The sequence below is a fragment of the Chamaea fasciata genome, unplaced genomic scaffold, assembly GCF_029207755.1.
Source record: "Chamaea fasciata isolate MVZ Bird 193981 ecotype frontalis unplaced genomic scaffold, bChaFas1.0.hap1 SCAF_4, whole genome shotgun sequence".
Classification (NCBI taxonomy): Eukaryota; Metazoa; Chordata; class Aves; order Passeriformes; family Sylviidae; genus Chamaea; species Chamaea fasciata.
The window spans coordinates 36,767,314-36,794,332 of record NW_027094089.1 but is presented as its reverse complement, the minus strand read 5'-3'; the positions used below and the strand labels follow the sequence as shown (position 1 = coordinate 36,794,332).

Sequence of the window (27,019 nt, the reverse complement as noted above, 5' to 3'; positions counted from 1 at the left end):
AAGTAGCACTCCAGATATAATCTTGTTAAGAGACCAAGTTTCTATGCACTTGGGTGGAGAATAATCCTTTCTCAAAATGTATTTGTGTAGCTAACACAAACTTTTCTTCAACCTTTTTTGGAGAACCCTGCCAATCACTACAGTGTCTTGGTGTAGATAGACAGGTTTCTGCCAGGGAGGGTTGGAGTCTCCCTTGAAATGTAAGCCCCTCCCCCCTTTTCCAAATTATTATAAATTTGCAATTAAAAGGCTGTCAGGCAAAGATTTCGGGAATAGGTATAGCAGTTCTTTACTAGGGATATAAAAATACAGATGTTGTAGTACAGAAGAATAAGCAAGCAAACAAACAAACAAACAAGAAATCCTAGAAAACCCTGACAGAGTCAGAAATACAACCTGACACCCTGTTGGACAGGGTGCTGGAAGCAGTCCAAAGTAAGCCCTCCTGGAGTGGCAGATGTGGTTCTGTTGGAGTAGACATGGTCCCGTTGTAGAAGAAGGGTTCAGTAATGGTGAGATGGGTCTGGTCTTCCTCCAGGGATCCGGTGGAAAACTGGATGCCTAGTGGCACTGTGGCTCCCTTTTATCTAGGTTAGGGTGGTTTGGCTCCTCCTCCCTGTGTGGAGCATCTTACAATAGTACAATGTAATGTGTCACGTCATTGGTGAGCTCTTAATGGTCCATTAGCAGAAGATATTTCCATGGGAGTAGTGAAACAATGAAGAGAGATAAGTAACACTCCACCATCTGATAAGCGACACTGACCCATTTGGGCAAAGATAAGCAATTCTGCTCCACACAGATGGAATAGAGTAACATGTTCTTTACAAAACCCACAACATACAGAAATGTGATAAGCAAGATGGGTGTATCTATTTGATGTATGCCACTGGGAAAGGGTGCCAGTAGTTCACTAATTAGTGATTAGTTACTCAGAAATTCATAACAGAATAGGCAGCTTGGAGGAATTTACTTGGATATTCTTCATAATCACCTGGTGTTCCCTGAAGCAAACATGTTTCCACTTCATAATCTTCACAGCATACTTTCCTGTGAATTCGTGTATCTATGACATGATATTTTAAGAATTAGGATTTTGACTACTTCTCATAACTATATTTTATTCATAGTTTGTATGAAACAGAACAAAAATATTTTACATATCAGCCTCTGATTAATCTCTACTGCAGTGTTTCTCAAAAAATCTTGCATTTTACAGATGAATTTATTGGTTTACAATGAAGGGCAATATTGTCTATAAGCATGGCGCATGCACACACGCATCCAGCACCATAAGCAGGTGGTGTAAATGGCTCAGGATGCTCAGACAATAGCAAAGGGGATATTTGCACTTTTCTGCTAATTTTTCTTACTATTACAGAAATAAAAATTTATAATTCTAAAGAAAGTATCTTATATATGCTGTTATTCATTACACTTCATTAAATCTCAGAGTTTCATTAGGTTTCCAGTAAGGATCTGCTTTAAAAACAATAAGGTTACATATATAGATTTAGTGTTTACAAGGAATTGTGTAAAAATACCAGCTTTACATGGCTCAATGCCTCACTGGAATTTTCAGTATTACATATGCCTAAAGACCTCAAGATAGTTCCATCTGTAAGATTAAAGATGTTTTATGGGGAGCTGTAGTACTTCCAATTTTAATTTTAACCTTCTAGTCATTGAACCTTCTGTAACAGGGAGGAATTCAAGGTAATGTGACATCACAAAAGCTGAGAAAAGTACTTATGTTTTTCAAAAGCTCTAAAGTAACATTTGACAGCAAGATACTTCAGAAAGACATGTTATCTTTCACTTTAAAATCTAAAAAAAAAGAGGAGGAAAAGAAGAGTGAAAAATCAGTTTAAAAGATGATGCTGCTATCCTGGTTTTCTAAACTTGTTTAAAATAACAATATGCTTCACTCTTGTTAATGGCGCCATAACACAACTGTGAGGATGTGCTTTGACACACTTCCTTACATTTCAAAGGCTTATTCCTAGCCTGAACAATCTGAAACTAGAATGGTAGATGTAATAATACACATTTTCTTTATGGGCTCACAGGTTATGAAATTACATTATTATGAAATCACCAGGTGAACCTGGCAGGAGCAACAAATGATTCAAATCATAGTGCCATAGTCAGGAGTTTGGTCACACAGCCCTTTAGACATGCCCTGCTTTCCTGGGGGCAATGGGGCCCAGGTGACAAAGCAGGGAAAAAGTATCTTTGGTCAGAGACTTGCCAGACTCCTGAAGACAGCTTTAAATTAGATTTGTTGGGGAAGGGTGCATATCCATCCTAATCCAGCCAGTCAAATATCAACACCTATAATGGATGCCCAAAAGAGCATCAACATTTCCTGTAACAGAAAATCACATTCAATATTTTTGAAAGCATTAAGTTTCAAAATAGTACTCAAGGAGACACAAATTTAGGAACCTGTATCCCTTTTCAATGTCTACAACTAGAAATCCCTGCTAGGAGTCTACAAGGAGACCAAGAAAATAAAAGCACAAGGGAGTAATTCTAGTCATGCTTCTAAAGAAACTTCATGGAACACTGGTAGAACTAAGGAAGGCAGTAAAAACATTACAGAGAACACAACAGCACACAAAGGAAATTCCGCTTTTCTGAATTATTTTGTGCCTTCTATTAATCTAAGTTCCTTACACTTTTTCCTGAAATAAAGGCCTCCAATTATTTTTTTAATCTTTTCTTGTCGCGGTCTGGTCCGGTGGTGAAGGTGCCACAACCTTCCTTGCTAAAAGCATCTTTAAGAAGACACCTAGATCGACGGAGGCACAGGCACTCTCAGGTGGAGAGTGATTCAGCTCTTTATGCACCCTTAGGTGAAAAGTGATCAGCTTTTAGGTGCACTATCAAGTGCAGTGATTTGCTCTTTGTGAGGCTGCCTGAGCAGCAGGGCTGTGTTTGCCACCCCGGGCAACACAGGAGTAAAAGCAAGACAGGGTCTTTCCAATCTCCAGAAAAGCTCCCTTATTCTATGAAGTCCACAGGGAAAGAACCCCCTGGTCCCCAGGGAGAGGGATTATATAGTGTAGGCAGGGGCGGGGTTTCACAACTTGGCCAATGGGGAAAGGAATTGGGAAAGGGACCGATCAGGGGAAGGAAAGAACCAAGCAGGAAGGGTAAAAACCAGGAACAAGGGGAATAACTAATGGGGTATGAAACATTAACATAGAACTGCAAAGGCTCATGGGTTGAAGTATTTTTTCTCCCCTTGAACCACAAGGAAAATTCTCAAAGGAACTTCCCAAAGGAGATTCCTTGCAAATTGAGACAGCCTAGGGGCTGCACATGGGGTGAAGCACTGTTTTTCACCCTGAGCTACAAGGAAGTCTCCCAAGGGGACTTCCCAAAGGGGAAGCACTACAAACTCAGGCAGTTTCAGGGCTGCACACTCTACAAGGGAGTGAATTGTCCTCTGTGGATGGTCCAGAGACCACCACATTTTCTAGTTCTTGTTATCTGTCATCACCATTTCTCAGCTCTGACTCCCATAGTCACAAACATTTATAAAGTTCTAGTTTCCAGGAAAACAAAAATCTAATTATTCCTCAAGTGTAACAGATATTGAAACTTTGCTAAATACCACCCAAGCAAGTGCAGCCTTCTGTTCTAAGAATTTCTCTTTCATCTTTCTACTTTGTGTTGTTGGAGGATACATATTCCATATTACAATCAGACTGTAACCCACATGATCCAGCAGAAGAATGTTTTTATATGGTTTCCTGAACAACAAGAACCTCTGCTCTACGAGCTGGCATATTCCTGGGGTTTCCTGAATTTTCAAGAAACCTGTCTCCATGCACTGGGCTTCCCTGGACAATCTGTGGCAGAAGATGTGGTTGCAAGGTTTTTTCCCTATTTGTTCTTCCATTTAAGACAGTATCACAAATGGCACTTTTGTAAACCTAACATTAGTGAGTCTTAAAAGCTCATCTCTTCAAAGAAAGCACTGTTCACAGAACTGACAAAATACAAATTTCCCTACATTTTAAACATTCTGTCATTAAAAAGCTCACACACAAAATACATCCAGTTCACCATAATTTTATTTTACTCCATTTTGGACAACGTACTGCATTCTGTACAGACCTCTGGAAAGTCAGAAAATTTCTTTATTCTTTTTTCTCTTGAACAAACTTTCATATGGACATAAATACTTCATTAATTATGCAGCCTATTTATTTTGTTTAAGTTATTTCAACTGTACCTGAACTCATTTTAATAAGAATTATAATGGCATGTGCTTTCAGGATTTCAAGATTTTTTAACTCTGTGTGGTAAGTTGCTTATGAAATGAGTGTGTAGCCATCAGAAAATATGCCTCATTTTTATGTTTCTTTTACTGGCTTACTGCTACTACTGAGCATTTAAGAACAGATTCCAGAAAACATTTTATGTATGAAGTATAATGTCATTCTGAACTGGCACTATAGCAGCAATGATGGTGACCAAGAATTACTAAACCTAAGTGCTGCTGTTAATTACATATTCCTTTAAGTGGAAGAGTTGTTATGTAAATCTAACCTTCTTCCAAAGCTACTTTTTTTGCCAGGTCAGGAAAAATGGGAAATAGTATTTTTCTGTTAACTCTTCCTGCAAACTTCAATTGTGTCTCCTCTGTGTACAGTTTAGGTTTCAGTTCTCCACTCACTGATGCACATTAAAGCATTTACTTACAGAATATAACTGCATTCAAGCAGTTTTTATGTTATGTTATGCAAATCACATTATCATTTTTCAGAGAACTGCTTTACTCATAGGTTTGGTAAGAGGAGTTTTGTTGTTGTTGTTGGTTTGGTTTTTAGTTTGTTTGTTTGTTTGGGGTTTTTGTTTGGGTTTTTGTTTGTTTTTAATTTATGATGATGACCAGAGATCGCATTCTTTTTCACTTGTACATATGTTCAATTAGGAGCCTATGCATATTATGGAATTTTAAACAGTGGAGAGTGGTAAGTACCAGATCCAGAAGCAAGAGATTAGCAGGCAGACCTTGAAAACATGGGGAGTGAATCACATGTAACACAGGAATGCTGATATAGTTAAGTACTTGCATAAACCAATTCTATGTTCAGACCTGTACTGGTTACCAACTTTTTGATTGTATTTTTACCTGCTACAAATTCTCTAAAGTGGATGAATGTGTATTCAACCTAGATTTTTAATACACATAGCAAATTTCACTGTAACTGGTGCTTTATTTCACTAAATTTTATAATCCTTGCTTTTCTTTATAAATGGAAGTTCCTGTTGAGTTCATATGTTTAATACTCTGTACTTCTGCAATCAGCTAAGTATTTCCATACACACAATTAGTATTTGCATACTACCCTTTCTGTATACACTTACTTACACTTACAAAACAATAACATTTAAAACTCTAGTTTTGTTGTGCTGGCTGGTTATATAAAATGCTCTTGGCTTTCTGACACAAAGCAGTAATAATTTAGGAATCTTTACTTTCAATAGGTTATATAAGAAAACAATTACAACACTTGAAATACAGCATAATATTACAAATGCTTAATATTAATATATTCTCAATAATATGAAACCCAGGTTGTCTGTATCTACTTACCAAGCCACTTGTCAATTGCATTCTCATACTTTTTTTGGTCCTTTAACCAGTCTTGATGCCATCTAAGGTTTGCAATAACATTTGAGTAATTTTGACCCAAACTTTGTTTCCAACTGATAAACTGTTGTTTGTTATACTCCTGAACAGAAGAAGAAACCTTTGGATAATTTACTATAGAGCGAAGGAGTTTGTCCAAGGAATATACAGTTACTGGGAATTTTATGGCAACATTTGTAAGCTCATCTGGATCAGCAGTAAGGTCTGTAACAAACAAAAAGTCAGTTAAGATTCAATTTGAAATAAAGTAAATTAATGAGTCGGTCAGGACATAAAAGTAGCATACCAAAGAGTTGGGGCACTACTGAAGAGCCATCCGAGTATGTGATGTATTTCCACTTGCCAGTTCTCAGCATATACACAGAGGAATTCACATTGCACCCATGGAACTCACTCAGTATCCATGAGGGCCTAGGCCCTCTGGCTGATGCTTTGCTCTCAGCTTTTTCATGTAGCAGTGGTATAAGAGAATATCCACTGAGGTTCTGTGGGACAGGAATTCTTGCTATATCTAAGGAAAGATACACAAAATCAAAATGCTACTGCAGTTTTCAGGATTTAAAAAGCCTAACACAATGCCACCTGTGTCTGAATGTTGATAATAAAACATGCTTTCAATAAAAATACCTTAAGGAACTTCCCAAGGCAAGCTGCCCACCATCTTGATCAAATGTATCACCTATGTATAACTCAACCTTTAACAGAAGTTTGTGCAAACGGATCACAATAGTCTCCTTTGATGGACAGTGCTGTCTTATTCCTTAATCATGGTTGCAAACATTTCTCTTCTGGTCTAACTACATCAGGCAGGAGAAAAAGAATACCACAGCATGACAGGACCCTAAAAGCTCCATGTCCAACAAATTGTAACCGTTTATTTCCTGAACAATAATGGTGCTAAGCTCATCTGTAGCATTCTTCACTAGTGAATAATGAAATACTTTATAAAAGGTAGCCATTATTATAACCTATTACTTGGGGGGACACTTAAGTAGTAGAGCCACTTGCTTCTTTGTTAGGAATGGAGATAAAGACGATATTTGAAGTGGTATCAACATAGTGAATGCACGAAAAACTCTGGATGACTCCATAGCCTACCAGACGCCCACTAGAAGATGCTTGATAACCATAAGCTCCTCAGTATCAACTTATACCACGAGTTTCTCTAGCTCCCAAACATCAGATTAAAAGGCTGCAAAGATTTTCAGAAACACTCTAAAAACATAGCTGAGAATCCCAAGCATGTCCTAAAAACCATGTATGACAGTACTGCTATTTTTAATCACCCCACAGAACATTGTCTATAGTAATTCAAAATTCAAAACTTTCCATTTCACACAACACCATGGGTAGTGTTTAATCTGTTCTGTGTTGGGTGGTGAATATAAATTGCTCATAGGTGACTCTTCATCAATGCACATCTTCCTTTTTGTCCTCTGTCCAGCCAGCATCTGACTAAGTACTAGGAAGACCCATAACATGTAAACCCAGCAAGCAGCTCCTGGGCATGCATGGACAAAAAAAAATTGAGCAAATACATACTACATTCCAACAAATGAAAAGGGGATATGGGGTCTTCTGTCATCCTAAACCAGTTGAAGTAACTTGAAGTAACTGAATTCTCTATGTGCCAAGAACATTACAGCCATTTTCAGCAGCTCCTGCTTTTCCAATAGAGTGCCAAAGGTACTTCCATACAGACCAACAAAGCTAGTGCTGCCTGGAGAATATGCTACATCCTGTTACAAAACACAAGAGCTGTTGCACTTCCGACTACATTTGTATCACACAGATTCTCCTGGATTCAGAACATTTGCACTTATTCTCAAAGCCAGTGCAGGAGGCAGTCTTGAGCAAAGCATTTGGATGGTATTTCAAGGGAGATTATTTCCCTGAGACAACACAAAGCAATCAATGGAATTAATCACAAAAATAGATTTGAAATCTGTTTCCTCACTGGTCAGCAGCAGCATGCAGACTGAGAACATAATACACGACAGAGATGAAACTCTTCAAGTTTTCATTTTTTGTCATACATGCCTTTTTGACATTCAGAGTAGAGAGAAGGTGAACTGCCAGAACAGAAGAAACAGAATATGCACACAAAGTTCTGGGAAAAAAAAAAGCCCAAATGAAAACTCTCCCAGGAGGAAAAGACAGAAGGATGTTAAACCATCTGACGAGTTATGTCACTTGGGGAAAAGGGATAAAGAAATAAGAGATTTTTAACTACTTACAAAGGCTACCATAACTCGTATAAGACCCATATCTAGTACAGATACATAAACATAACAATTTGATGTCAAAATTTGGAAGAGAAAGCCACTCAGTTTTTATATCCTATTTTTAACTGAATAACTGGTTCAAAAGTTTTGAGAAGACACAAACAGATAAATAACTTCTGTTTCATTTTCAAAAAATCAACTTAAAATAATGTGGAAGTGGATTTTTTATGGACATTTACTGCTAGAAGTACAGTTTTATTCACTCATACTCCAGGCAATTGCAGTGTACATGTGACACCTCTAAGAGGGAGTAAGCCTTCCAGACTGATTTGAAGAGGACATTTTTTCTGATTGGAAACCTGAAAGACCACAGATAAAGCCTCAAAAGATAACTTTACCTGGTGTTTAATTCCAATCAGAATTGTCTCTTGCATGATTTATCACAGATAACTGTTCAAAAACTCCCTCTTAAAAGTGATTTCCAGCTAAGTAATTTAAATTCAGTTCTTTTTATTTGATTCTCTGTCCAATACTGAGTAGGTTCATATCTCCTAAGATAAGAATAGATATCCATTATCACATCTTTTACGCTTGCCTAGATCATTTGTACATTGCCAGTAGAAAGCCTTCATCACACTTCTTTCATGTGAGCCTTCATAAAAGATATTCCTTCGCTAAGTTAATGAACCTGTCCTCCTTTTGGGTTTCATGTCATCTTTGGATGTACTCACACTTCAATTTCTATAGTAAATTGTTGGGTATGAAGGCTTGCAAGGTTTATTCATATCTAAAATGGATTTTATTCCCTTTTTTAGTAACAAATAATCCTATATATAATAAGTCAGTGTAATCATGTGGATGACAATAACAGTGATAATGAAGATCATTACTTTATCTTTTCATCAATTTTTTACTTTTTCTATTAAGTCCATATATATGCCCCACAGATAAATTATGTCCTGTTGTGTTACTATATTGCCTCAAAATGGAGACATCAATCTGACTATGATACAAATGCAGGATAGTAATGGTAATGGGGAAAAAACTAGTCACCTGAAATTACTTACTCACCAAGCATAGTAGGATATATATCCACAAGAGATACTACATTTGGTATTTGCTGCTGTTCTCTTACACCTGGCCCCATAACTAAAAGGGGAACATGGGAACTTCCCTCATACATGCTCATTTTATAGAACTGACGGTGTTCCATAGCAAGTTCTCCATGATCTGCAGTGAATATAATCATTGTTTTTCCAAGAAGCCCAGTATCTCCCAGAGCTGAAATAATCTCACCTGCAACAACAAAAAGATACTGAAAAAGATACATTCAAAATACTTCTTCCAAGTTCTGTACCTGCAAAGCAGCAAGCAATTTTCAAGGAACCCTCCTAGACAGTGGAGGAAATTCCTCTCTTGTTGCACATGCATTTGTGCAAGGAAGACACAACATGTACTCTTCTCTTTTTGTATGCACATTTGTGCAACAAAGACAGGGCCAAGATCAATGAAGTTGGTAGTTAAGCAAAGCACTTAGGCATCTTAAATATTAAAACTTTAGGATGATCCATCCCTAAACATACTAGTTAAAAGATGTCATAAAATTACAACTGCAGTGCAGTTACTTTGCAATTCCTTCATTTCCTAAAGCTGTAAGTCTTGCATTGATCTCTTTTCATTCATAAAATGAGGTAGAGCAATTCTGTGTCTTTTAATTCACTTCACCAATCTAATATCCTGTCCTGGTTTAGGACATATGCCTAAAAGAACAGCTTCTTTGATTATGATTTTCATATTAGTATGTAAACAAATTCTTGTTCATTCATGGTCACTTTTCAAATCAAAAAATAAAATGCTGTAAATTAAGACCAACTTGCATGGTAGATTTTATATCTGTAGACCTTTCTGCAAACTGAATAATTCTGAATGGACAATTATTTCATCATAACTTTAAATAATATGCTTCTAAAGGACACTCCAAATGTTACGTTACTGTTCAGTTGATGTGTAACAGCTGTTATCCAGTCTACACATTCGAAATCAATCTCTAAGGAAAACTACTTATGCCCTAAGATTTATCTTTGCTTCCAGCTCAGCTTTTACAGTCTGTCCCCTTCACAAAAATGTTTCCATTATTTCAGTTAGCATTTAACCAAAGAGATTTAGTTTCTCTTGTACATGGGTGTCCTGGGTACAGAGGAAAAGAGGGATGGAGTTTCCAGCACTGTTTAATAACATACCACCTATGTCAGGGAAGGGGCATGGTTTTCAGCAGGAAACACCAAGGTGTGTGGAAGTTGATTCAGTCCTACCTCAGTGGAGAAAAGTTGTGAACTGTTCCCTTAACAGTTGCTGATGTCATGGGAGACTGTAACTGTTTCTGAAACTCTGACAAGCTGTAACTATGAGCAACAGGAAGATGCAACAAGCTGCTGCCATCACCTCTGCTGCTACCAACACTGTTAGGGCCAGCACTTTCAGAAGAAGTTTCACAACCCTTCATTGGATTTATTTCGATTAATTACCTCTCCAAGCTTTGTTTTGTCCCTGTTTACCATTGTTTCCAGGCTGGGGAAAGGATAATAAACTAGAGAAACTTTTTTGCCTCTTTGCTTTTGTTTTCCTGAACCACATGGTCCAATGTGGAGTGGATGGAGAGGACAGGTGCCATCTTGCCTTTGTCTGAGAAAACCACACTGGATACTCTCTTAGGGGAGTGGTTTTACTTTTTTATAGGGGAACATCCTTCTTTTGGGTAGAGCATTTGCCCTTTGTGTCCTCTTTTATCAATATTATTGTGTTTATTGCAAATTCTTCAGTAAAATTGTTGTGGTATCTCCTAGTGCTGTCTAAAGGGGATGGGGGAGGAGAGGCAGCTTGCGTGGGATAATTTTCCCATTGGGAAAAATAGTGCAATGGGTCATGCAGTATTTTGCTGCAGTCACTGGTTTTCTACAGAGCTTCTGAGTGCTGGCTGTGATTACTTTTCAGAGTGCTCTCAATTCACCTAAAAGGCTATCCTGTCATTTATCACATAGACTGAATAAACAACTTCCACAACTTACTCCCAGATCTGAATTGTGGTATTTTGTTTTCTATCTTTTTCCCCCAATGATCAGCCCTATCAGCATTTTCTTTAAAAAAATCAGAACTAGAAAAAAATCAGAACTAGAAAACCTACTGTGTAATAAGATGTTTTACCTACCCAGCATTGCATCTGTCTCTGCACACATAGCATAATAAAATGCCCTAATGTTTCTCACTTCTTCCTTTGTAAACTCTCCTGTGCAATTCTTGGTGTACGATGAGTAATAGTCTACTGGATGCATCTCTGAAAGAGAGGACCACTTAGGTATTCTAATAGCTTTATAATTTACCTAAAAAATAAGAGGAAATTTACATTACTTTAGAAACTAGATTAAAGAAGTTTTTTAACACAGATTTAATTTTTAAAAATTATAGCATAAATTCACAGTTCTCAATTTGTGGCTCAGGAAACACTAGCTGCTTATTTGTTACACCATGCAGTTACCTCCTCCATACTTTCCCAGAGCTTCCACAGGTAAATTGTTTTTTAAAAACCTATGAAAATCAACTAGAAACTAAGGCAAGGAGTCACAAATATGTGCTTCACCAACTGCTGTATATTTTAAAGAGAGATATCACAGAACACTCTTCTAGAGTAGGTACAGAATATTGGCATAGAGTCTTCATAACTGTAGAATAACTACAGACCCATGGATCAAAAAGATTGGGTGTTGTTGGGACTAGAGACCAACACAGAATATCACATAGTCTGGGAAAGCCTCCAGGACAATGACGACAAATCTTGGCATCTTGATAAGAAGAACTGACTACATTAATCCCATTTTTTAATACTTTCTACATGTTTCTGCACATATCAATTCATTTAATTATAAAGAAATGTAAGACCAGTATGTGACTAAAAAGCCAATCTACCTGTATATTCAAACTAGATATAATCGCAGATATTATCTGCTTCAGTACTAGCTTTAGAGTCTTGAAATTTGACATACACATTTAGCCTTGGCTGTCATACTTGTAAATATTCCCTTAAATAAAAGGGAACCTTAGGCAATTTCCTCTTGTACTTCCACTTGTTATTTGGAGGAAAAGCCTGACAGCTAAACAAGCTGATAAATCTGCAAGAGTTCTTCCACTGGACGCAGCAGTAACTGGCTTTGTAACAGTCCAATAGACACACCAAAATGTAAGTTTCCTTAGGATTTATAAGCTATAGATGGGTAATGCGATGGTTGGCTCTCACAATGAAGGGATTAATACTATGTGTACATTAAGAGAAGTTTCATTGATGTAGTTATGTTATTGTGATTTGTTCTCCACATAGTCCCCTTTCCCTTCCCCCTTGTATTGTTGACACTGGACGGCCTCGGTAGTGGGGCATTTGGGGGACAGCAGGGTTGTTGATACGAGGCGTGGCGTGGCAACACCTGACCATGCAGGTCTTCCAATCAAGTTGCAAGAAAGCAATCTCCACCAATGGACAGCGAAGAAGAGTTGATTGGCAGACTTCGGGGAGGGGGGGCAGGGTTACCTTACGCAACCCCCAGGGGTAGGGGGAGAGAAACAGCCATAAAAGGCAGAACAGCAATTTTGTGGGGGAGCACATGGTGGTTTAGTTCCATGCTCCCAGCACTGCTCTTTTTTTTTTTTTTTCCTCATTCAGTCGTTTTTTGTATTTGTTAAGGTTTAATAAACCTTCCAAAATTTTAAAGTGAGCAGTCATTTCTCACATGTAGAAAACACACTGCTAAAAAGAATCATTAAGATAAAACAGTACTGCTTCAATCATTTTCTTATTGTTCAAGGTCCTCGGCTGCATAAAGTTACATTTTGGACTTTGCAAATGGTATTTATTAGCTGCTTAAGATAAGAGAGCAAAAAGTGTCCCCCTCCATCCATGATTCTCTTCTACAGGACTTCAGCCTGGATTCACAAATCCAGAATCCCTTTGTCCATAGTAATGTCGTAGGTAACCCAAAATGTTACTGTATTCCATATCTATCTGTGCTGTAAGATTGTTACTGTGTCTCTAAGACCCAAAGCATGGCTGGAACCGGAATTGCAGGGCAGTCGGGAGGTGCCAGTGGCTTTATTAGCCAAGAAACCCAAGTTGACTTCCTCTTTTGCTGAAGGAGGAGACTCCGCCTCAGAGGGAGTTGATACAGCAGGTTTCTGGACTTGCAACTGTAGCAACTGAGAAAAACTGCATTTAGCAAACAGAAACCGTGTTCCCAGGGATCTTTGCAAACCCTATGGGCAGTGAAGCTTGATCAGGCCCCTGTGGGTTGGGCCACCACACATCAGTGTCCAGAGACCAGTTTTCCCCTGTTCCCTTCTCCAGCACACCAGCAGATCAGAAGCCACCAGTACCAACACCAGCGGGGTCCAGAGGGTGCAAGAGGAAGCAGCAAGCAGCGGTGCTGACCCCACATGTGCCAGCACTTCCCATCTGCCACTAGACCTTAATAAGCTCCAACCTTCCCAGGAGGGTTTGCTGCCATCCGTTCATTCCCTTTGTTTCTTGGAGTGGATGGTCACCCGTGGCAGGTGCCACCTTGGAACGTGTCTGACATCATTTTCCCTTTGCCCCCTGCAGGCAGTCAGCAGTGGGGGGCTGTCAGATTAGAAGGGGGCAGCACTCCACCAGTTTGGGTCTCTTTGTTCCCATGGAGCTCCTGAGATTCAGCAAGTTTGTATCTAGTGATTATTCACTGCTATTTTTTGCATGTTGCTGTTTCACTTGCAAGTAAACTGCTCTTTTTTCACTTAAATCTACTGCTATCGGTTCATTCTTGGTGGAAAGGGATTGATTGAACTAAGGGAAGGAACTCATTTTAGAGTGTCTAACTATTTTAATCATCTTAAACCAAGACATGTAATTCATTACTAGGAAAGAAGCCACATGCCCTGAAAAAATGGCAGCTTGGGCAAAATACAGGAGACCATCTGCTTAACAACACAGGGTTTCACAAACATACCATACTGATACTCTGTTCTGTATTACACCCCAAATAAACAGGACATTTAATTCAGTTCACCTGTGTGATCAAACTTCTTCATGAGATTACCTCTGTGATTTTAAAAGACTGCTTCTCCCATGACCAAAAAAGAGCTACATTGCAGAAGAATCAGTCAATGGTAAATAAATGGTAATATTTGGTCCAATCAATGCAGTATGCATACACAGTGGTGGGAAGGACCCAGCAAACTGTGCACTTAAGGTACTACATCTGGATAAAAAACGACAAAAATTCATCCAAGATGTTATAACTCTGTGACTTGTTTTACTTAATAATTAAACTAGATTTGGGTTGGGTTTTTTTTTAATGAGAGGTTTTTTTCCCAAGCTCTTCCTGTCCCCACAAACTTCTTACCATTCCCAGAAAAATCCACAACCCTCATTATTATGAAAAAATTCACATCACTCAACCTTCATTTGTAAATCCTTTTTTTTCTAAGTATTTGCATTTTTGGTATTTATTCATATTTTACACCTAGATAAAGAGGTTTAGCAGTTCTCTTATATAAGTTATATATAACTTATATATAACTATATATAAAGATATATATATAAGTTATATATGTAAATTACATATAAATTGCATATGGATAAGTTTTTTGAAATATAAAGTCATATCAACCTATTTCTAATTCTGCAGCTGCAGAGAATATTAATGCCTTTCTGCAATTAAATCTATCATAATACATTTGTATTTTATGGCAGATAATGGCAACTGGAAACTACTCAAGACAGAGAAAAAGTGTTTCTTCTTTGGAATGGAATGCTACTTCTTAGCTTTACATATACTTTCCAGTGTCCTGTAAGGACACTTTCCTGTGCTTGAAAACATACAGTAGCACCGAAAAGGTTAATAGAAAAGGAAGACTTCTGTTGCATCTTTTGTTGCTTCATGTTCTAGGTTCATACTAAAGAAAAAGTCAATCTTTCACTGTTAAACTCAGACAAAATTATTACATACAGCATTATTTCTAACAAGCAAAATACAGAATGTTCAATGAACAATGAACTTCAGACCATTACCAAAATTAATTTACAGCTAAGTAGAGAAACAATCTCATTTTTCTTAATGTGTTTCTACCCATTGAATTCCATATTTACTTATTGATTCAATGACTACTGCTAACAAACATTCCCCACGACAGGGAAAAATCTGTCACTTCTATTTGCTTAGCCTTTAATCAGAAATCCAACATCTCATTCAAGTACCTTCTTACTGTGTAGTGAAATATTAAAACTGAGTCTATCTTGAAAAATCAGGAATAAAATACTGTTTGTAATAAGCATAGTTATCAATAAATTTGTATTTAAATTTTATATTCACATACCTTTTCAAGCCAATAGGGAGATGTTAAAAATGTAGAGGATCCAAAATTTTCTCCCGCATAGGGTGATGGATATGGGTGTGGTAAATTTAGTCCCAAGTAAAGAACAAATGGTTGAGTAAAGTTAACAGCTTCTTCCTTTATCCAATTTATTGCTTTATCAGTAGTCCGCCAATCTGTTTCCATCACTCTAAACTGCTTCCTATGGCCTGCAAGTTTCACCATGGGTCTTCCTTCTTGTCGGAGCAGGAAGTTAACATCCCGAGTCCAAGCTTCCACACGGTTACTGAAAATACATACACAAGTCACAAACTCAGCAGAAAATGTTTTTGTCACTTTTCCTCCAAGCAAAAAGCAGCATGAATTCCTGAAGACCTTCCCCTACACTTTCAGCTGCAATCTATTTCCAATTCCTGCATAAAGAAGAATTGTTATTCAATTGAACAATAACGATTGTGCATCTATTTTGTATTCAGACCTTCAGCCTTTTTATGTCTGCTTCTGAATCTTCCCTCTTATTTATTATCCATTTATGTCAGAGTGGCTCTTCTCACATCTACAAAATAATACCTAGAACTACCACTTCATCTTGTGCACCCTTCTCCACATTTTGGCACAGATTCACACACTATTTTTTTGTAAACTGGGTCTGAGATTTTTATTTGATAGAGTCTTCTGTACTACCTTCCATCTACAGGTAAAAGCCAAAGTACAGCTGCAAGGGATATACTTGCTTCTCCATAAAGTTGCAGAACCGATCTCTGCAAGGTACCTAACACAATTTCTTTTAAATTAAACCTACTATCATTTCAACTGGCGACTGAAACCACGTGACAGATCACTACATGATTTGTTCACTGCTGCCCATTTCACAACAGAGAATCTACGTGATTACCTCACTGAATGATGTCCAGAAGTAAAGTCCAATTTCCCAAACTTCTGTGCACGGTAGCCATGCTTCTCCATGAGATCCATCCATGTTACATAATCTGGATCTAGACCTTTGAAGTTATTCCAAGATTCTGTTAAATGAGTGAAAAGACCACTCCACATAGCTGGGGGAAAAAAAAAGATGAGTGATTAGTACTCCTCACCTATATGGTTGACAAGGGATGAATCTTTTAATTATTACCGAAGTTAAAAGTCTAAACCATGATACAAGAGAACAAGGAATACAAAGGGTATTTCCAAATCTTATTTCATAATCAATACAAGTATCAACATTTACTCAAATAATCACCAGAACTGCAGAAGGAGATCCTATCTTTCCAGGTGCTATGCAATCATTAAATCAAGTTTTAATCAGATCAGAAAATATTCTGCTTGATTTCTGAAAGAAAATGGCACGATAGTACAGATCCTGATGAAACAATCCTGTATTTATATGTGTTTCAGAGTATTAGCTCTCCTTACTACAGTAAGATTTAATATGAGTTTAAAGTTAAGTATATTTGTGGACAGAATTACAATAGAGTATTTTCACAAATACGTTATACCCTCAATTTTATTCTTTTTAGGTAATCTACTTCACTACCAGTAGCAGAAATAAAGTGAGAATATTAAAAAAGATACTTAGAAGAAAGGAAACTGAGATAAGAGTTACAAAGGAACTATAAGGGAAGATTTTTTTTTAGTAAATTTCTATTTCTTTGCAGCTTATCAAGAATCATTCATTCTTTCCAATGCTAATTTAGAGTTAAAGGTATTCCCAAACAAAACTAGGTCATTCCACAAGTAATAGAAATACCCTGTAAGCAAAGTGCATCAACTCCACAAGGCAATACCCATCCTTTCCCCACCCCGAAGCCCTCTTTCCCACCATCTCTTCTGGTATCATCCTTGACACCTCCACAATATATGCACTCTCAGTTCCTTGCAGGTATCCAAGCTCCTGGCTAAGCAAAAGATGTCCGGCTGGTTCAGAGCCCCACGCATGAGCTCAGTGGTCACGGCTACATAATTACCATTATATAATGCTACACATAATTGATGAATCGTTTAATTCATTATGCAGGAGTACTAACCTGCCATTTTCACAAACTTCTTAAAATTAAATAACTCAACATAAAGTCATTGTTCTTAGCAATAAAAATTGGCCGAAAGACTCAAGCATCAAGAAAAGGAAGAAGAGGCTGGCTGCTAGTTCATGTAATGTCACCCACAGAAAATGTGACCATGAGAAAAAGAAATGGGGACTAGGTAATCAATAAAGGGAATATTAAAACTGTAACACTAAATCTGACTGCCTTTGCCTGCTGCTTCTTTCAGAGTCTGTGTTGAGAGGAAGGGAGATCTCTTTTATAGCTACAGATTAAGGAGGGTCTTTGCAATAATTGAAGAGTAGAAATGTTTTAAGATGTAACCTTTGATTGAGGAATACAGTTTCCCTCTATCTTCCTAGCAAATTCTGTAAGTGTGAAATTGAACACAGAACAACAATCACATTAAGTAAAGAAAAACATGGAAGTATTCAATTAAAGCTACTGAAAGATGCACCATGTATCTGGAAGACAGTGGCAACAGCTACCACTTTATTCAGTTGTTATTACTTACTCTTTGGTGAATACAGGAAAGGTATTTATTAACTTTGTACTGGAAAGAGAGAGTAGTTCTGAGTATAGTTGCAGCACTGCAGCAGAACGAATTGATAATTTTCAAAAAAATCCTGAAGATTTTTTAAAAATCTGAAGCTTCAGTGGAGTTTGTAAAAAGATTTGGGAACTTACACTTAACTGAAAAAAGGAGAACAAAAAAATAAAGGAGGAAACATAAGAAGCAGAGGAGATAAACAGAGAAGAGAATGATGAACAGAACAGATGAAAGAGAAGAATACCATAAGAACTCAAACACAAACTAAAAAAAAAAAAAAAGGATCTTATTAAAAACCAAAACAAATCCTTCCCCATTAAATCATTTCAAGTTTCCCATTATTACCATATATTTAAATTGACATGTGCAAGTATTTATCTGATGTTTTGCTTCATTCTACCTGCACGGGAAGGACAACAAATTGGAGAACTGGTGTAGGCATTGAGAAAGACAGTGCCATGTCTTTTCATAAAATTTATGGAAGGTAAATCCACAGTCTGATTTCCTGGAAAAAATGTCAAACGTCCATCCTGCAATCAGACAAAAGCAACACATAAATAGGATTAATGCACACTATCAGTTGCATTAATTAATATACTTGTTACCTTGGACTTGCGTTGCTCAAATGCTGCCAATTCTACTCAGGCACAGAAAACAATGTTGACAAACTCTAAGCAGATCAATATAAAATGGATCACTTTTGAAAAAGTGCAATGGAAGAGATAACTGGGCTTCTGTATATTAAAATTAATTTCACTGTATCACTATACATATTCCAAGCTCCAGTTCTTCAGGGGTGGGGTCCTACTACTACACATTCAATGGGAAGAGGTACAGTGAAGGGTAACAAGAAGTAAGACTGAATCCCAATGCAGATGTGTGCACTAGCACATATTTCTGTGAAACCACCATTAATCCCTCATCCTTTTCAAACGTTTATCCATACCACTTCTCTGTGAACTTCTTTGAAACTATGGACTGGAAAAGGGATCAGAAAGCTAAAGGAAGGCTATTCTCCCACAGAAATCCCACCCACAATAGTTCCCTTTTGATACTTCCATAATGCTAATTTCATTTTCACCTATTTGGTTAGACAGAGTTTTTAATCAGTAACTTTAAAAAGATTAAACATTTGAATAGGTAATTTTACAGTAAAAGATTATCATCAGATGAAACCAGGTTTCATGCAGAGTGCCATATTTCATGCCATTGTGTTTAATCTGTCACCTTTATTCTCCTCCTCGGTTGAATAATGTGCCAACACAGCCCCAGCCTGACTGACTCCTCAGCAAATAGACAGGCTACTGTGCATCTGCAGTTTTAACTGCAGAAAAAAGTAATTCCTGTCATTTGATTTCTGACAGAAATACTCTTAGATAACCCAGCATTGTAGAATGCTGGCACCAGTAGGGCTAACTGTGGCATCCCAGCCCCTGAAATCAGCTCATATCAGAACATTCCAAATGAGGAACCACCTAATTTTGTATACTATCACAAATGGCATATTGAACAAGCACTCAGTAGGACAAACTGGAAATAAAGCTGTAACACACAATAGGCACTTGAACAAAACTTTGGGCTGAAAGTGTTCTTTAGAAAGTTGTCCTGGTTCTAGCCAGGATAGGGTTCATTTTTGGAAGAAGCCAGGAGAGGACAAGGCCAAGACATGGAGGTTATTGTGTACCACCTCATCTCTTTTTCCAGGAATAGGGGAAGGGTCCCTTCCAGGTCAGGGTAGTGTGGCAGCTGTCAGGTACTGTTGGGCTCTGCACAGTATAGTGGTGAGCATTCAGATGTGAATTGCTCACCTCTCTTGTATATTTTTGTTATTAATGTTGTTGCTGTTACTGTTCTAGTAAACTGTTCTAATTCTGCTGTTTGTAGTAAATTGTTCTTACCCCAACCCATGACCTTTATCTTTTGTGTCCCTGCTCCAGCCTGCTGCAGAGGAATGGGAGGGGGACAGAGGAGCAAGCAAGTGGTTCATGGTTGGGAGTGATTTCAGTGGGAGCACTAAATTGGAGAATACCTTTCCTGAACCATGACAAAAGTACACAACTGCTGTACAGTCCTGTCAACAACACAGTCTTTAAGTTTCTCCCACAAAGTCTCAGAGACTGGTCAAAGCTGTTTGAACAGCTGGATACAAGAGTTTCTTCTACTAATACTGTGATACCATATTCAAAGACACAGCAGCAAAAGAACTCTATATTTTGTGTCACAGTACGCTTGGTGTACTGTGACATGATTGTTGTTTCTATAGATGACAAGGCATTCAGTGAAAGTAGTAAGTGTCTTGAATTGGCTGAGCGGGTAGAAGCTCAACAGCTATTTCTGGAAATCCATCCTCTAAGAACTGTGCAGGATTTCTAGGTTTTGAAATACCTAAGGAAATAAAATTGCTTTAGCACAAACAAGCACCGTTTATCCAGGAACTTGAGCTGCATTGCAAGCAAAGCCTGTCATCCATCACACAGCTAATGTCAATAAGCAGTTCAGGAGCTGAATGCCTACTACCACATTTTGCCAGGAAACCCTTGGAATAGCACAATGCCTGATATGGCACAGCAGCAGAAAGCTAGCTGTTCAAGCAAGGGGTCACTGCTCTGCAGGCCAAACACAATACAGCATCACTGAGAAGAAAATTTTTGTCCCACTTGGTAAAATAGGTGTGATTCCTTCACAGGCAGTGTGACCCACAACAAAGGTAGGCACACTTTCTAATAAAAGTCCAGACCTTTTAACAGCCTGCAGGACTTAAGCTTTTCTTCCAGAAAAACTGTTATTTTTAACAGTATCCAATCCTTCCTATTCTCTACTTGTGATGCAATCAAAATGGTTCATCTTCAAATCCATCTCAAAAAAAAGCTTACACAACATATTTCTTTTACTACATTTTTCTTTGTATGCACTACGCAAATATTACACTTGTTAAAAATAGCACCTTGTTCTTAATTGTTTACGTAAGAATTCCACAAACATTGGGGGGTTTACCTTTCGTTTTTGTAAGGTTTACCTCATTAATCCCTGTAATATAGTTTATGAGAATCTTCCAGCTTAAAGCAGACATATAAAAGTTAACCTAAGGTTTGTCTGCAGCCTCTGCTAGCATCTGGATATAAAATGGACATTGACTAACCCTCAAGACGCTAAATACTGTAATTTTAACTATTGGTAACTAAATTTTTAGTGAAAGCTGAAAATTTGGAGAAGAAACATGCATTATTTTGGAACATGAAGAGAGATGATTTACTGAAAATAAAATTAACAGAGAATAAAGTCAAAGGAAGGAAAGTCAACAAGGAGCTATTATATTAATAAAGAAGGAGTAATTTCTTTATCTTTGAAACCACAACAAATGTGTTTAAAGATAAGATTTGAAAAAAGATAATACATGTTTACCAAATATTTAAGAAAAAAATCATCCCAAGAAAAACAGGCAGCAGGCAAGAAGCCAAGTGCTTTTATCTGTATAGTCAAGGATGGAAGCCCAAGAAGGCTAGGAAGCAAATGTCCTCAATACTGAAAGAGAAGTGATGAAATTTGAAAGCAGTGGAGCTTAACATCATGGAGCTTATGTTTGATTCCACAACAAGGAGCGTTCAGATGAGTTAGGGAAACCAAGGCTCCTCAGAGTAAAGCATACATCAAAGCATTTCCAGTGTGCCGGGTGGGCATGAATTATTAAAAAAAATATGAATATCGCCCTAATTCCGATATCCAACTACAACGGACAAAAGACTCTAACAGTTTAAAGTTAGAAAGTGTATGTTTAATTACGACGCCGGGCAGCGTGCGGGATAGCTCCCAAACACACGCGCACCTACAGAAGATCACAGGGTCTTTTTTATGTACAGAAGTATTGAATACCCAAAACACAAATGTATACTCATGACTTTAGTACATCCCATTCCCCGTTTCGTATGGTAAATAGCCAAAAGCTATTAAGCATGCGTGGTTTGCTCTTTGAAATGGGTCCGTGGTCCTTTTTATGGGGCAGGGTCTCAAAATGATGAAGTAAGTGAGTCTCCTTCGCTTTGACTTTTTAACCTTTTAGTGTTGCGTGACAACTGAATCCTGTTTTCCCAGGAGTATTTGATTTATGAATTCATTGTCCTTCTTGAAGCCTATTGATCAGTCAGAATACACAAACATAAGTTGACAGGCCTCATGATTTATCAGTTCCTTAAATCCGGCTTCTGCTTATCAAAAGGGAAGTCTATCTGTCTTACTTCAGCAATATTTAGTTAAAGTCTTTAATTCTTCAAAATTAATGTTTCAGGCACAGTGAGAAAACTGTGAAGATACACGCAAGGATTAATATTTGTGAGTGGAAAAACTTCTGTGTCTGAGGGTTAACCCAAATATATTAATAAGTCACAGTAATGAAGCCGCTACATGCCTACTGCTATAGATAAACATCTGACGAGTTTATTGCATTGTTTTACCTTGTAAGAGCCTCAGTAAACCAGTATCTGATGCCAAATAAATCAGTAATTTCATCTGTGATTACAAAAATTCTCCATCCCATTTGTTGTGGACACTTAACATTCTCACGATTTACAACGGGAAGGATAACAGGGTTTAGCGACCTTGCTTGCCATTAGGCTTTTCAAGCCAACAGAAGAGCATTCACTTCACACACCAGCCCTATTCCAGTGGCGGCTGCCCTGACAGAGAGTCCTGTTGGCAGGCACCCCCCCCGGGTGACAAGCTGTATCACACCAGACCCTGGGAGCCACCTGCGCAGAGGTTTTAGGCTGCTGTAATGCCGCACGGCGCACCCTTCTGGGAAGAGGGCCACGTTTGGTTTGGAACACTGGGGTGAACACTGGGGTGAACGCTGCGGTGTGCGGGACTCCGGGTGTCCCGCACACCGCAGCCCCGCCGCCGCTGCCCGCCCGCGCCGCGGGGCTCCTGCCCAGTAAACTCCTGTTTGCGCAGGCCCGTGCCTCTGGGCCGCGTAATGCATCCAAACGGGTCGCGGTGCCTCATCCTCGGTAGTTCCGTCCAGGCCACGGCCGAGGACTTTCCCGCCCTCTCTTACCTGTCAGGATGCCCTTCCATGCCCCGGTCACTCACCAAGGAGTCACAGGCCACCAGCACCACGTTACATCGCGGCTGGTGCCCGGGGGCGGCAGGCCGCGGCCGCGCTCCCGCTCCGGCAGCCATGAGGAGCAGCGCCAGCCCGGCTGGCCCCAGCGGCCCGCGGTTTCGCATCGCCCCGCCACCGTGGACCCAAGCTCCCGAACCAAGAGGAGCAGCAGCTCCAAAAGCAGATTCCGGGGCTCTGGCCACAGCGTAAGACTTGACACCGCCGCACGCTACCCGCTCACTGCGGCCTACAAGTACCACGGTGCCCCGGGCGGCGGCCTGCAATTCCCAGCGTGCCCCGGGAGATGGGAACTACATCTCCCGCAGTGCCCCAAGGGAAAATGGAGATTGGCGTGGCGCGTCACTGCCCCACTGTCGGTGTGCGCATGTGGCCCGGCGGCGGCGGAGGTGGCGGTAGCTGAAGGTGCGGCAAGAGCGGGTGGCGGGCGGCGGGCGGCGACGCGCCGTGGTGGCCTGGCTCGGTCCGCCGCGCCTTTCCCTCGGGGGGCTGTGGGCGTGGACTTGACTCCCCAAGCGGTCCGCGGGCCCGGACGCCATCCGCGGGCCCTGACCCCACCCGCAGGCCGTGCTGGATGGCCTCGCTCCGGGGGCCGCCTTCCCGGTGCCCGGGTTTGTGCCGAAGTGGTATTTTGCCTGTAGGTGACTGTGCAGCTCATGCTGGACGGTGCCCCCGATAGGGTGCGCTTGTGATGGCCGAGGCATCTGTTCCCTCGTAGGAAGCAAATTTATCTTCAGGAGCTGCTGAGCAATGCTAGTCCGACTGATTTCTTTATAGGTTCTGGAGGAATCTTTGAAATTCGGTGTCATCCCGTGTCTTTTCACTGCTAATTCAACCATTCCTTTATTTTTGCTTTGCTCCTAAAAAGATTTTTGTTCTTCAGCTGGTTGCTTTTTTTCATCCGTTTGGGTGCTGGCACCACCACTGTTGTTTCTGTCTCATCCTATCTCGGCAGCTTTGACTGTTGTGTTTCTGAAGTTCATTTTGGTGTACAACATATACCAAAATAGTGCATGATTATGTTTTAAAACATGAATGCCTCTTTGCTGTGTCCTTAAATGCTTTTTCTTTTTTGATTCATGGCTCTAGTCAGAAGCAGAGTCTGCCATAAGTGTGTGTGAAGGAAGAGAAGCAGGGTGGGCCACATCGGAGTGTGACAGATGGCCGTGGTGCTGCTGTAGAAAGCGCACAAGAAAAAGCCCTGGTTCCTAGCAGCCACTGGAATACATTTCTCGGGCACTGGGGGGTCTTAAGCACGGTTCGCTGCTGAGTTTCTTTTTGAAGAGAAGCTACTATGTGTAGAGTGTTTTCTTCTAAGTCTAACTTCTGGCTCTTAAAACACCTCTCCTCTTCCTTAAATTTATCTTAAACTGAATAAAGAGTTTCATTCTTGGATAGCTACTTTGTAACATTTAACTGCTTGGAATAGTGACTGAATCCTGCATTGGATTCAGTGAGTAATTTTAACCATGTCATTTTTTTCATCAGTTTCTAGTGCTGTATGCATTTTGGCATACTGCACTATATTTCTCTGTTTAAAGTAACCTTAGTGCAATAAAGGTATAAACATTTTCTATGTGTCTGAATATCTTTTTTTGCAAGAACTGATGATACCTCCTTTGTATTTAGCAGCCACTATGTCAAATAAGGAGGTGAAGGCAGCGTTAAAGAGTGCTAGAGATGCAATAAGAAATAAAGAGTATAAGGAGGCCTTAAAACATTGCAAGGTAATTAATTTTATACTTGGAAGGTAAGTTTGGGGCCTTTTGCACGTTTGGGTTTTTTTTCCCATAACGCAACAGCTGTATAATGGTGCAGAGTGTAGACTGCTTTATTGATGTGATAGTTGAGATGAATTTTAATTTAATTGATTATTTGTGTTAGTTGCCCGCATGTAAACTTCCATTCCTCTTCCTTTTGAATTTGCTTATGTGTGGCAATAAGAGTATTAAGTCTAGAATGGTAGAGATTAAAATCCATTTCTCATCCAGACCTCATAGGAGTGCTTTAATTGCTGAGCTGCAGATACAGCTCAACACTTCAGGTATGAAGCATCCTCTGGCGTAAGTAACTGAATTTACTAATCTCAGCATCTTCCTTAAAATGACTTCTAATATTGCCATATAAAATAATCCAGCAAACTGTAGTGATAAAACTCAGTACATGGATCTATAAGTTACATTTCTTTCATCACTTTTACTTGAAATTGTGTCTTTTTAGGCAGTTTTGAAGCAAGAAAAAAATAACTACAATGCTTGGGTATTCATTGGCCTTGCAGCTGCTGAGTTAGAGCAGCCTGATCAGGCAAAAGGGGCATACAAGAAGGCTATTGAACTTGAACCAAATCAGTTACTGGCATGGCAGGTATGTGAATGTCCACTTTTTGTTTCTCTCAAAAGTATCCCTATGGAGTTAAATACAGGAGTAAAGCAGAGTTTATACTTGTATCTTGTTCTCTTGAGGCCCTTAAGTTCCTCAGAAGCTTTGGGGTAGATGAGGTTCGTCTTAGTTGTGTGTCCAGTGTAAAACCACAGTGAACTTTATTTTCAGTGTGTTGGAGCTTGTATTTCTTGTGTAGACTACACAGCTGTGAGACATGCAAGAGAGAACACAAATTGAAACAAATACAGTTAATTTCTCCATGTTAAACTGTCTAAGCTTGTAACTCAAGAAACACTTGGTAGTTCTTCTTACAGAGAGAAAATGTTTCACTTGGTGGTGTATTTTTCCAGCTTTCAGCAGCAAGTGGATTGTTAATGAATGTTGTTACTTAAAAGCAAAAGTGGACATTTAAAAAAGCTGTGTGATGTGTGCATTACAGCCTATTGTAATATGGATTTACAACCTACAGTTTTGTTATTTATTGATTCATGAAACATAAGGTTTCATATTAAATCTGCTCCTGATATCTACAATCACTGTTTCTCTAAGATAATAATGTTCTTACTATTTTCAGTATAAATGCTATTTTAAAGTATAACTGTTGGGGCCTGAATTCAGTGTATGTTGAAATTTCCTCACTTTTGCAATTAGATTCTGGCTTTCTTGATACAATACTGGGGTGTATATATATATAATTATATATTTGGCATATTTTATATATATATTATCATATGGCCTTGTGAACTTTTATATTGTCTTCTGTGCAGACAAGATCATGGAACGTATACAAGTTTCAAAGAATTGTTAGTATTAGTTAAGAAAGTAAAGAAAGCGTTTCACTTAATATAAGTAAATTGAGTGGGCTGTGCAGAATTCTGCACAGCGATTACTGCCTTAACATTTGACCCCATTGAAGGCAGTGGAATATTTCTTATATGCAGAGCGAGTGGCATTCTCATAAAACTTAAACATTGTCATCAAATCTTACTTCCTTTACTTTTCTTGGTTTTTTTCTTAAGGGATTAGCAAATTTGTATGAGAAACCCAACCAAACAGATGTCAAAGGAGACTTAGCAGATGTTTACCAGAAACTCTTGGAACTCTATGAAAGGTAAAGGATATCGAATGCCATAAATTCAGTCTTAAAATTTCTAGTTCAGTGAATGCCATTGGTGATATACGGGATAGTCTTTGGGTTTGTAAACCCTTCTCATGTCAGTGGTTCACCCATTTTGCTAAGGTTTTCTCTACTTAGGTAAGGTTTCTTTCTCCTGTCCCTTTTGGTGGAGCAAAACCTCTTAGTCTACTTGTACTTGAAGCTAGTAGTTTGGGGAATTCCATGTTTCTCTGTTCCTGTCTAAACTCAGGGCCTTGAAGCATTTATCTGTGATAGTTCATTGCCTGCATTAGTAAGAAGGCTTATTTTTCACTGCTTTAAGATCACAGAGTATGTGTCATGCATTTCAAAGAGGTACAGTTCTAAACAAATTTAACTCAGCTGTCACTGTAGCTGACTGGAGTGTTTGGTTGTTCCCTTATTTTAAAAACTGATCAAAAAATCCCTGAAAGTTGGTTTTTTGTTTTTGTTTTTTGGTGTTTTTTTGGTGTGGGTTTGTTTTTTTGGTTTTTTTGGTTTTTTTTTTTTGTGTG

At 38.9% G+C, this 27,019-nt stretch overlaps 2 protein-coding genes across 4 annotated transcripts in view; one reads left to right on the top strand and one right to left on the bottom strand.

Annotated features, from left to right (window-relative positions):
* Positions 1-264: 264 nt before the first annotated feature.
* Positions 265-23,179, bottom strand: ARSK (arylsulfatase family member K). 2 transcript variants are annotated; one of them, XM_066181293.1, is made up of 9 exons: positions 22,957-23,179; positions 18,275-18,404; positions 16,181-16,340; positions 15,289-15,571; positions 11,102-11,273; positions 8,968-9,192; positions 5,958-6,182; positions 5,615-5,875; positions 265-1,066 (listed from the first exon to the last, which is right to left on the bottom strand). In XM_066181293.1, the coding sequence occupies exons 1-9, from the start codon at positions 23,092-23,094 to the stop codon at positions 933-935; spliced, it is 1,728 nt and encodes a 575-aa protein (XP_066037390.1). In that variant the 5' UTR covers positions 23,095-23,179; the 3' UTR covers positions 265-932. The 2 variants fall into 2 exon arrangements, with proteins under 2 accessions (XP_066037390.1, XP_066037391.1); XM_066181294.1 differs by lacking the exon at positions 22,957-23,179 and having other exon boundaries at positions 18,220-18,316.
* Positions 23,180-23,316: 137 nt separating this feature from the next.
* Positions 23,317-27,019, top strand: part of SKIC3 (SKI3 subunit of superkiller complex) — a 48,217-nt gene continuing 44,514 nt past the window's right edge. The window contains exons 1-4 of one of the 2 annotated variants that reach the window (XM_066181291.1): positions 23,317-23,392; positions 24,617-24,714; positions 25,208-25,351; positions 26,389-26,480. In XM_066181291.1, the coding sequence (XP_066037388.1) occupies positions 24,625-24,714; positions 25,208-25,351; positions 26,389-26,480 (326 nt within the window). In that variant the 5' untranslated portion in view covers positions 23,317-23,392; positions 24,617-24,624. The remainder of the gene's footprint in view (positions 23,393-24,616; positions 24,715-25,207; positions 25,352-26,388; positions 26,481-27,019) is intronic. The other variant, XM_066181292.1, reaches the window with a different exon arrangement.

Bases quoted from the DNA above. Each gene is read 5' to 3' on its own strand.
- ARSK (XM_066181293.1), bottom strand. From the start codon at position 23,094: ATGCGAAACCGCGGGCCGCTGGGGCCAGCCGGGCTGGCGCTGCTCCTC. The intron at 15,572-16,180 runs GTAATCACGTAG...ATGTATTTTCAG, and splicing joins TCTGGACATCATTCAGTGAG to TAACCGTGTGGAAGCTTGGA. The intron at 6,183-8,967 runs GTGAGTAAGTAA...ATCTTTCCTTAG, and splicing joins TATATATCCTACTATGCTTG to ATATAGCAAGAATTCCTGTC.